Source organism: Dendrobium catenatum, unplaced genomic scaffold, assembly GCF_001605985.2.
Source record: "Dendrobium catenatum unplaced genomic scaffold, ASM160598v2 fragScaff_scaffold_621, whole genome shotgun sequence".
Taxonomy (NCBI): domain Eukaryota; kingdom Viridiplantae; phylum Streptophyta; class Magnoliopsida; order Asparagales; family Orchidaceae; genus Dendrobium; species Dendrobium catenatum.
In genome coordinates, this window is record NW_021319083.1 from 18,263,907 (window position 1) to 18,276,174 (window position 12,268).

Sequence of the window (12,268 nt, forward strand, 5' to 3'; positions counted from 1 at the left end):
AATTGGATAATAATAAAGAATAATAACTATTTTTTGAATTAATATATCACTGAAGATTTTAATTTAAAAATTTTAGTGGTTTAATATAATTTCCTTTAATTATTAATTATTTAACAAAAAATTAATATAGAGTATAAAAAAGATTTTTTAATGCTTCTTAAAACAGTTTTTTTCTTTTTTAATTTTAATTTTTTTCCTAAAAAACTGTTAAAAAAAAAGTGATAATAAACTTGTCCCAAATAAGAAGCCTAGGTTGTGAATATCTAGTAATAGTTTTAGAACTCTAATGCCTCCGCGAGTAAAGATAATAATCTCTTAATCATATTTTTATATAAATAAAAATTGTTTAAAACATGTTTAAGTCACACAATATGGATTAAGAAAACCAGATTAAAGATTAAAACCTATCATTTCTAATGAAGAAATCAAATGAACCAAATTGTCACTTCCTGGATCCGTTCTACACAAGCTGGATCTCGCTGCAATTTATTATAATAATCTAATGATTAATCCATCATTTAAGTCCTAATCATTTTTATGCACAGCATTTGCAGGCCCGCTAATTTCCTCCATATGTACTAATTAGTCTAGTTAATTATAATATTAAAGCTTGACTCAATCTTTAATGCGCCAGTCAAAATCGCTTGAAAGATTTTTCCTCCCTTACTGTCCTCAACGGCTCAACCCAGCCCTTCGAAGATTTCGAAGCCTTAAAATTAAGCAAAAGATAATCGACGGACTGAAAATTAAAAAAAAAATAATAATAATAATAATAAAAACTATATGAACGATTGGTAGTTAAAAAGGTAAATAAGAAAATGGTAGTACTTAGATGATCTTTGAGATGGGAGAAAAAGGTGAAATCGATCAATTAGGAGTAAACGAGCATAATCGAGCTCGAGTCATCCTAAGTCAAATCATGAGCTTGAATTCGAGAAGAGCTCAAGCTCGCCTAGTGGCAGTGGATGCCGACTTCTGAGCCATCTTGCAAGACGTACTGATTTCGAGTCCTCGACCCACTTCCTCTTCAGCCTTCCGCGACCAAGCCCGCCCCAGTGGTTTCGCCTTTCGCCTTCGACTTTCATAGTTCCGCTTTCACACTCGAGCTACTCTACACGTAATTGAGCCGAGCATCTTCTCGATCGAACTCGACCTCAATAATACAATGACCTCGAAATCGTGCTCGAGCTCTAGCTCGACACTCGATAAACTCGGCTCACAAGCTAGTTAACGAGTCGAATTCGAGCCGACTCGTTCCAGATTGGAAGATTTGAAATCGTGGAGGGGTTTGGAATTAATTAGCTAAGCTTCAATATCAAATATATAAAATAATTATAATTTAAAAAACATTTTAATCATAAAAATGAATTTAAGGTAATAACTGAAGTAGTATTGGCCTGAAAATTTTACAAGATTTGTTAGAGGAAAATTCAAATATATTTTTCTATTTAAAAACTATTTTGATAAATTGAATTGAATTTTAGTATATATGAAGCTTTGAGCCAAAGCTATAAGATTACAAACCAAAACAATCTATTGATTCCTACTATCTTCAAAGACTCTAACAAGCTTGAACTGACCCTCTTACAAATTTTAGACTTATCGTTAAGCATCCATGAACTTTCAATGTTGATTGCAAGTGATCACTCAGTTGTTATATGCTTAATTCAATTAAAATATGGCATAATTCTAAATTCAATTAAAATATTAGGTGTAATAATCATGTATTGCCCACATTGATCTAGTCCAATATATATTATACTTAGGGTTCGTTTGGGGCGACAACAATTTTTTATAAAGGTGGAGGTTATAAAGCTGTTGTAAAGAAAGCAGCTTTTTTGAAAGTTGTTGTAGAAAGCGGGTTTGTAGTTTAAAATTTTATTTAAAGTGATGAATAAATAATGACCAAATAAAAATTAGTGGTCAAAAGAAATTCTTTAGGCTTCGTTTGGGACGGCTTTTTTACTGCTTTATAAAATGGAGTTTTAGTACAAAATTTTTTATTTTTGTACTAAAATCCCGTTTTAAAAAGCAATAAAAAAGCCGTCCCATCGAAGCCTTAATCTCATGATTTCAATATTCATTACGTAACTTCGTAGGAGATTACTAATCTTAGGGTGCTTGAGCACGATTACACTTAAATTACCTGATGAATATTTAATTATTACAATAAAACTATCTTATATAGTTAGGTTTTAGTATTTGGATCATTTCCTCATTTTTTTTTAAATGTGAGATTTAGGCTTTATTTGAAACAGTTTTAGACCATTATTTTTTTCTTACTGTTGCGTCCTGGAGTATTCGCGGCGGTAGAGAAATATTTAGTTTAATGTCTTAGCATTGTACGAAGATCCAGCACACAAGCAGATAAGTGAGAGGGTGTAGCATTCATAAGAGACACCAGAGTTTTTTCCGTGGAAAACCCCTAAAAGGGGGAAAAACCACGGGGCCTGGCCCAGTTTGAATGAATCCACTAGTATTTGTACTCGATTACAAATGAGGCCCTTCCTTGGGAGAAGGCCTTGGATTGATGTAGCAAATATACATCATATAGATTTTTGTGGTGGTCCGGCGAGGTTCCTGCGGTGGTCCGGCGGTGGTCCGACGAGATTCCTGCGGTGGTCCGGCGAGGTTCTGCGGTGGTCCGGCGGTGGTCCGGCGGCTGTCGAGGAGGAACTCCTTCCTTCTCTTCTCTTCTTCTCTCTCTTGCTTGGATCCTTTCTTGTGAAGAATGAGGGCTCTATTTATAGATTTTCTGGAGTGGCATGGCCCGTAAATAGGCGTGAGATCAGGGGCGAATAGGGAGTGGTCAAATGGACGGCCGATATTGAATCCTACGACCATGCACCGTTCGTTGGCCATTTGGAAGCCTTAATGATGTCTGAATTCAACGATCTTGGGCTCGTTGGATTCGTCTCGTCGAGCTGTTCGATTCGAGTATAAGCTCATAAAAATCGAAGAACGTTTGGTAACTCAAATTGCTGTTTGAACCTTCCGACAGCACTTTGAGCCCTTGATTCAGACTCATTTGGGCTCGGATTGGGTTGATCTTGGTGTCGTTGGGTTTGTATTTCCGAGACGTTCAGTTTGATTGTAAGCTCGCTGAAATCGGAGTTCAGGTGCTCCCGGATTTAATTTTTGAGGTTTTCAACTAACTTTTGCCTCGAGATTCGTGCCCGATCAAGCTAATTTTGTGATGACGTATCACTTACTTTCAAGAGATTTTTGTACTAATAAACAGTTTTACAAAGCAGTAAAAAAATCAGTCCTAAACGAAGCCTAAGACTTCGTCTGGGACAGCTTTCTTTTTGCTTCTTAAAGCATTTATTTTTGTACTATGAAGCTTCTTTAAGAAGCAAAAAGAAAGCCGTCCCATACGAAGTCTCAGGCTTCGTTTGTGATGGCTTTTTTACTGCTTCTTTAAGCAACTTTTAAGTTAAAAATTAAAAAAAAAATTGTACTAAAAAGTTGCTTCAAGAAGCAGTAAAATAGCCATCCCAAACAAAGCGTTAGAGTTCATTCAGGATTTTTATTTTCAATGCTTTTCTTTTTTAAATTGATGTCATTCATCCCGTCTAGATTTTTTTTTTAAATTTTTTTTATAATGATAATATGTTTTACAATCATATGTGTCATAGTGTGATAACTATAACAAAGTTGATATTAATTTAAAAAAAAAATGTAACCTAATAATTAAAAAAAAAACTAATTTTCACAATAACTACTTATAAAATTATGTTAGGGTATTAATGTAATAAGTAGATTATAATTAGAGTAATTAGTTTTTTTTTTTTCTTTAATACCCTAACATAAGATGGCGCTTATATAAGAGACGGTGATGGTGGGAGAGCCGAGAAGGCAGCCATGGATCCTTTGAAGAGGAGAAGCGCAGAAGCGAGGAGAGCAAACGTGATCTACTTCCTTAACCGTAACGGCCACATAGAACACCCTCATCTCATCCGCATACACCATTTCTGCCACTCCGGCGTTCACCTTCGTGGTAAAAATCCAATCTTTCACTCCCTTCCTCTGATCTCTTTCTGCAACCCCCTGCTCTGTCTTCTTTACTTTCCATGGCTAACCAGAATTCGATCGGCATGCAGATGTGAAGAGATGGCTTTCCGAATTGAGAGGAAAAGAGATGCCCGATTCCTTCACTTGGTCCTACCAGAGGTAATCAATCCTCTCTTTCTCTCTCTCTGGTTTCTTTCTCTTTTTCTGGTTTGTCGCTGCGGAAAGGGAGATTGAATCGACTAACTGGAAGGAATTGAACTGATGCAGGCGATATAAAGAGGGATTCGTGTGGCAGGATTTAGTGGATGACGATCTTATCACTCCAATCTCCAACTATGAATACGTTCTTTTGGGATCTCTTCACATCAGCGCATCTTCTTTCCCAGCAGAGGCCGCCGTCGCCGTCCCCACCACCACCACCACCGCCACTGATGCCGAATCCAAATCGGATTTCTTTCCCTTCCCGGGTAATATACTATGGTTTCTCAACGGTCGGTTTCAGTATTGAATTTGATTGTATATTTTGATATTTGGATAGAAATTTGATGAATTAAAGTAGGATGATATTACTATGTAAATAAGCGAAGAATTAAATGATAATTGATGTGTATAAAATTGTCCTTATTAAAATAGCTTTCAAATATATTTTGAATATTGCAATAATAAAAACAAAATTTGTAATGATTTGTTAATTGTTTTTAATAATTTAATCGTCACTGACATACAAATTAGTTTGAAAAATTAATTTAAATATTATTTTGATAAATAATTAAAACTTCATTGACAAAAATTTCAACTTTCTATTAAAAATAACAAGTCAACATCGTAGTTGATGTCAGCTAAAATCACTAAGTCTTCATTTGAGATAATTTTCTTATTAATTTATTTTTCAGGCCTTAATCATCATTTCACCCCTAATTTTTTTTCATTATCATAAACTTTTTCTACTCAATGCTTTATAGTGCCGAATGTTGGCCATTAAAAGAGAAGCATAATACTAAGTTAAGTGTTGAAGAGATGAGGATGCTCAAGTGGATGAGTGTCTTTATTTTTAGAGATAGGATACGTAATAAGCATATACGTGAAAAGGTTGGAGTAGCACTAGTGGAAGATATAATTTGGGAGAGTCGTCTTAGATGGTTTGGCCACATAAAATGGTGGCCTTCCGAGGATTCGGTTAGAAAAGTAGAGGTAGACCTAAAAATACTTGGTTAGAAAATATTAAAAATGATATTTATTTATTATATTTAAATGAAAATTTTATTTTTAACATGACACAATGAAGAAAAAAGATTCATGTAGCCCACCCACCTATTTAGTCAAAGGCTTGATATTGTTTTTGTTGTTGTTGCATAAAATTTCTCTAAGAAGAATCTATTTTTTACCGCAACTTAAAAAATTTATTTTTACTATAATAATCTTAAAATCACTTTCATAAATATAAGCCTTCCCAAACGGACCATAAGACTTCGATCAGTTCAAATGAAAGTTAGAAACCATCTTCTAGTTCTCAATTTGAACTCAAGATTTAATTCACTGCACCTAAATCCTTACCTGAATCTGCCGCAGAAGTGGACACTTCGCCGGAGAAGGACGAACTTTTCGTCGTCGACAGCGTCTCCACGGCCCTGAAGACTCCGGATGAGGAACCGCTTCCTAAGGAAAAAGTGGAAGACCTAGGGAAATCCCCGGCCATAGTCGCTGGCGGCCGGAGGTATTCGTGGAGGGCGTCTTACCTCTTACGCAATTTCCTCACTTGCAGTGCGGTGGAGACGGCCGACTCCGCCGTGCTCCACACCCCACGCAGAATCATCGCAGCCGCCGCCGCCGGCGGTCACGGCGCCGACCGGGGGCCCCACGGTCAGGTGACCAAAACCGTGGGTTCCACACGGCCGATTCTGCGTCGCCATAGCTCATACGAGTGTAATAATTCAACGTGAAAAGATTGGAAAGTTGTCCATTGGAATTTTATAATAAGCTCTCATAGTTTAATAAATTTTAGACGAAAGGTTTGTATTAATTTTTTATTGATAAAGATATTGTAATTTATTATCAATGAAAATAGTTTATATTAAATTTATATTTTAGCCCTCAATATTTAAAAAATTATTATGTTTACTAATTTGTTACATATTATTATATTAGGGTTGAAAATATAACTTCTAATTCATTCTAAGATTAATTTAATATCATTTTTACTCAAATTTTACCAAAGGATTAAGGAATGTGTTTGTAATTGTAAATCAATTCAACTTTGAGTTATTAAATATTTATTTTATGAGTTTATATTTATATATTACATTAAGGGTTTGTTTGATATAGTTGCAATGATTTTTAAAAGTATTTGAAAAAAATCATGTGGGAAAAATAATATTTTTAAAGGCCCAATTGATATTATAAATGTACACTTTTTTAAAAATTGAATAGAGAATTTTTTAAAGCTAGCACAAATTAATTGCTTTTTTGGTTGTAAAAAGTAGCTTCCAACTACCAAAACTTTTGAAAATCAAAGAGAAAATAGCAGCCAAAAGAAACTTTGGTGGCAATCTGAAAAGCAACGGAAAGAAATTTGTCTCAAACAAATCCTAAGTTTATATGCATATGATGACCATTAAAGCTTCATTTAGGATGATTTTTTTATTGCTTCTTAAGAAAGTCGCCCTAAATGAAGCCTAAATGTGAAAACTATTCTAATATAAATGCAAATTTAAATTTTTTTAAGTTCAGATAGTCTTTCTTGGGGGTTATTTGGTTTGAAGAAAAATAGATGCAAAGTACTTCAAATGCATGAATTTTGAAAATAATGGTGTTTGATTTGAAGTAAAAGAAATGCATAGTAAAATTTTGAAGTATTTAGAATTTCTTCTCTAATTCAATTTCGGTGTTTTTAAAAATATTTAGATTTGACCAATTTTTAAATATATTATAATTTTTTTGGCATTGTCGTCAGTCGCTACTAACCATTGCCCCGAGCTAGTAGATGCCGGCTGCTAGTCACCACTGCCACCATTGGCTATTCTATGTTGGGAAGTAAACCACACAATGAAACAACAAGAAAAGAAACTAGCGAAAATCAGAACCATGATTTAATTTGTAAAAATTTGAAATCGGGAAAAAACCATGGAACCATACCATTTCTAGAAATTTACTATACAAATAGGGATTAATTGTACAAATCTCTTTCTTTCTCACTATTCCATTGTTTCACTTTACTTATTCACACCATTCTCTCTCAAAACAAACAAAGATATGTGCTTCTGCAACATGAAGAGATGCAGCCCTTCAAGTTAAATATAAAAAAATGAGAAGGAAAATTGCCCAACTTGACGTGCAGTGCTCTACTCTCTATCTTCAAGTCAAGATTTCAACGCCGCCACACAACTTGTGACACATCAACGAATGAGTGTACAACGCTGCAGAGCTATAATGTACTGTGCTACATATCTGTATGATTGTACCTGCAGCACAACACACTCGAACCCTAAGCTGAGGGAGACCCCTCGTTGAGCTCAACCGACGAAATTGAGGTCCGAGTCAATATTATTACTTGATTGATTAGCACAAACATATTCCACACAGAATTAACATCAGACATCATCATCGTTGAACTTTATACTGTATGCATTTTATCTCAATAAAAAGAAATCACTTTGCATTTATCATATATCCATCTAAATAACTTTAAATATTTCAAATACACCGCCTTTATTTGTAACTTCATTCTATTTTAACTTACACTATTTTCTTTTTGTTTTTTCATAGGATTGTGGAGCTTTCATTGATTTTAAAGTTATAATTTACTAAATTGGAAAGCCGGTCGTCAAGTGGCGGAGGAGTTTGGGAGGAGGAAGAAAGCCCAAATGCTCGTAAGTCACTCAACTGAACATCGACCATCAGATGGTGAAATTTTGTCCAATTTAAGCTGATAAAAATTATTAAGTAGATATCAACTAAATTTAAAATATTGTATAGCTACAAATAAAGACAAAAGAAAAGTTAAATTGCCTGAAATTTAATATTTAAGCATTTTATAATGTCGATATATAAATGGTCAATTTTATTCCCCTTTAATGTGCCTCACCTCTTTGATAAGAGAGATAAAAAACTCATTATTTATATAAAACATAATATTCTAATATAAATTATACTGATATTTTAAAATTTTATCATATTTATTTTAAAATTTGTGCTGCATTATATATATATATATATAAAGCAAATTCAATAATTTAACAAGATATCATGATATATTTTGTTTTTCAATTTATACATTTTTTTTCTTATTTAATAGTGCTTTGACATCATAGTAACTATTTTCTATTTATATTTATATGAAAATATAAATTAACATATTGTATACTTACATAAGTCTTTACCGATATTTAGGACGTAGATGACCCTCAGAAGAAGCCTGTTTGGGGAACTCAACTAGAACTCACAATAAAACCCTCTCGAAATGACTAGCATGTGTCACTCATTCGAGCATTGCTAACTATAGTTGAACAATCTTGTCATTTCAGGCAAGTTCTCTTGTGAATTTCCCAAATGAGTCCCATTTGAGGGCTTCATTTATTATGGCCGCGCAGGCAGGTGCTCGGGCATGAATGCGCGCAGGTAGCCGCAGCGGGCAAGCTATCGTGTGCTGGCAGGGCGCGAGCGGCTTCGGCGGGAGCACGGGCAGGTCTTCGGGCAGTCATTTTAAACGGGTTTTCAGGTTGACCCGGCAACCCTGCAACCTGAACCTGACCCGTTTTTCAAACGGGTCGAATTCGGGAACCCGAACCTGACCTGTTTTGAAAATGGGTCGGGTTCAGATCGGATTTTCGCGTCGTGTCAAATATTGACACCCCTAATATTACAGAAGCATCGAAGGTTTACAAATCATTAAGATATCACCTCTTATAAATACCAAATGCTTATTTTGAGAGGGTTATAGTTTGTTGTAATAATTATTATCTATTTTATCAAAATAATTTTTTTTGTAGGAAAATAACCTTAGTTTCAAATGTAATGATTACTTAGCATATTTAAGGGTATGTTAGACCTAATGACATTTATCAGTAGCTTTGCTCTTCACCTCATGAGAATGTCTTAATGATTAATATTTCTTCTTTAGATATTAATTCTAATTATAGAGACAATAATTTGGATCATTCCTAAAATTGTGTTATCCTAGTGATTATGGAGCCAAATTTACTTAGAGATTTTATCATATATCTTTGATACGTCATCGACAAATTATCTTGATCAGGCACGAATCTCGAGGCAAAATCAAGTTGAAAACTTCCGAAATTAAAATTGGGATCATATGAACTCCAATTTCAGTGAACTTACAGTCGAACTGAGCGTCTCAGAAATACGAACCCAACGACACCAAATTTGACTCAATCCGAGCCCAAATGAATCCAAATCAAGAACCCGAAGAGCTGTTGGAGTGTTCAAACCACAATTTGGATTACCAAATCGGTTCCAAACATGAAGTGCTTATAGTCAAATCGAGCGGCTCGATGAGACGTACGAATCCAATGAACTCATTGAATTCTGACATCACTAAGGCATACAAATGTCCACCAAACGGTCCACGATCAAGGGATTCAACATCGGACATCCATCCAAACACTCTCTATTTACCCTTGATCTCTCACCTATTTACGGGTCATACCAACCTAGTCTATAAATAGACCCCTCCTTTCTCTTGAAAGGGGGACCCCGAGCAAGAAGAGAAGGAAGAAGCTCCTCCTCGACCACCGCCGGACTTTCGCCGGACCACCGCCTGACATCGTTGCTCTTCCGGACAACCACTTGAGGCCCTCACATCCGCCGGACCATCACCCGAGGCCTTCACCCTCACCAGACAACCGCTTGAGGCCCTCACCTTCGTTGGACACCACATGAGGCCCAGACTTCCGCCGGACCACTGCCTGACATCGTTGCTCTGTCGGACCACCACTTGAGGCCCAGACTTCTGTCGGACCATCACCTGTACCCCTCACCTTCGCCATACCACTGCCTGATGTCAGTTCTTCATCGTACCACCACTTGAGGCCCTAACCTCCCCCGGACCACCGCTGACATCGTTCCTCCGTTGGACCACCACTTAAGGCCCTCACCTTTGCCGGTCCACCACCTGAGACCCTCACCCTCATTGGACCACCGCTGAAGTCCTCACCTTCGCCGACCACCACCTGAGACCTGGACTCCGCCGTACCACCGTCTGACGTCATTGCTCTGTCGGACCACCACTTGAAGCCTGGACTTCTGTCGGACCACCACCGATGCCTAGACTTATGCCAGACCACCATTTCAGGCCCTCACCTCTGCCAGACCATCGCCTGACGTCGTTGCTCTGCCAGACCACCACTAGAGGCCCTCACCTCCGCCAGACCACCGCCTGACGTTGTTTCTCCGCCTGACCACCACTTAAGGCCCTTACCTCCGTCGGACCACCGCCTGACACCGTTGCTCTGCCTGACCACCACCTAAGGCTCGAACTTCTGCTGGACAACCACCTAAGGCCTAGACTTCTACCGGACCACTACCCGAGGCCTGAACTTCTGCCATACCATCACCTGAGGCTCGGACTTCAGCCAGACCACAACCTGAGGCCCAGATTTCTGCCGGACCACCACTTGAGGCCTTGTGCTCTACCAGGACACCACCTGATGCTTGGAATTTTGCCAGACCACCACTTGAGACCCTGTGCTCCACCAGGCCACCACCTAATGCCTGGACTTATTTCAGATCACCACTTGAGGCCCTGAGCTCCACTAGGCCACCACCTAAAGCCCGGACTTCTTCCGGACCACAACTTGATGCTTAGAGTTCTCTCGGAGTACTGCCCTTCTACCTGGTCTCCTGCCAACTACGATCTTTCGGACCCCTATCTTGTGCCGACTATGACCCTTCCAACCAAACAAACATGTTTATGTTGATTATTGTAACTCCCACAATGTAATGCACTCTGTATGATGTACATTTGTGACATCAAACCAAGGCCTTTACCCTAAGAAGGGCCTCAGTTGTAATCGACTGCAAATACTAGTGGATTCATTCAAATTGGGCCAGGGCCTGTGTTTTTCCCCCTTTTCAAGGGTTTCCACGTAAAAACTATGGTGTCTTTTTATGAACGCTGCATCCTCTCTCTTATCTGATTGCGTGCTGGATCTTTGTATAATGCTAAGACATTAAACTATATATTTTTCTACTGCCGCGAATACTCCAGTACGCAACAATCTTGATCATGAGCACCTTCCGAACGATGGATTTTTCACCTCCTCATAAGTGGTATGGAAAGGATGAAAAAAAGTTCTCATTATTAGTTCAAGATTGAGATATTCTTTCTTAAAATTTTTAAATATAATTATTTTGAATAAATGATTGATCGTTGTTTCATATAGAATATTTATAATTGTAGAATGAGAGTTTAACATCTCAGTTTTGTTTTAAATCTGGTACACAAATAAATGAATAAATGAATAAATAAAAGTTGTAAGATATATCAAATTATGTATTTAAAAAAGTAGAGAAAAACTATGACACTTGCCCCGTTAAAATATTTTCAATAGTTTATTTCATTAATTACAAAAAAAATTATTTACCATAATTAGGGAAGAAGTTTATACAATATGATAACAATGAAACATAGCTTACATATCTCACCTTGGCCTGTTGGTTGAGAGCTTATGCTTCAACTCTATATTATTAAGTATATTTTTTATTTTTTTTATGAGTGTTAAACTTTTTAATGTAAAACATATATAATATTAAAAAATTTAACCTAATTTTAGGAGTTGTGAGTACCCGCCCCAACCATCCATTGATTTCACCATTGAACATTATTGAAAATCATCTAATCTTTAAATGCTCATAAATCATACAATTATATCAACATATACATATGGTCGAATGCTCATCTTAAAATTGTTTAATGACCACAAAAATAATATAACAATAAAAATATATTTGTTACATTTTGGTTAATATTTAAGCTTCTTTTAAGATAATTTTTTTTACTGTTTTTTAATATAAAAATTTTTTGACTAAAAAATACTTTAAAAACACTAAAAAGTTGTCGTGAATGAAAACCCAGAGCCAAATATCATACACAACCATATTTCAAAAAAAAAAGAAAAAAAAAGCATAGGTTTCTTCTAGATGATGGGGCCATCCGGTACCAATTCCATTATTTAAACGTGTCTATTGGCTAAAATAAATTTATTTTTTTATTGGGTACCTGATGTATCTCTACATCAGG

General features: G+C 36.4%; 1 protein-coding gene across 1 annotated transcript; it reads left to right on the forward strand.

Annotated features, from left to right (window-relative positions):
• Positions 1–3,864: 3,864 nt before the first annotated feature.
• On the forward strand, positions 3,865–5,954 carry LOC110105435. Its single transcript, XM_028695003.1, has 4 exons — positions 3,865–4,000; positions 4,086–4,173; positions 4,282–4,481; positions 5,584–5,954. Exons 1-4 carry the CDS (start codon positions 3,865–3,867, stop codon positions 5,952–5,954), a joined length of 795 nt encoding a protein of 264 aa, XP_028550836.1.
• Positions 5,955–12,268: the final 6,314 nt, after the last annotated feature.

What these genes read in the sequence shown, in the direction of transcription:
- LOC110105435 (XM_028695003.1), top strand. Translation starts at nt 3,865, where the DNA reads ATGGATCCTTTGAAGAGGAGAAGCGCAGAAGCGAGGAGAGCAAACGTG. An exon ending in TTCACTTGGTCCTACCAGAG is followed by an intron (nt 4,174 to 4,281) that starts GTAATCAATCCT and finishes GAACTGATGCAG; the next exon opens with GCGATATAAAGAGGGATTCG. An exon ending in GGATTTCTTTCCCTTCCCGG is followed by an intron (nt 4,482 to 5,583) that starts GTAATATACTAT and finishes AATCTGCCGCAG; the next exon opens with AAGTGGACACTTCGCCGGAG.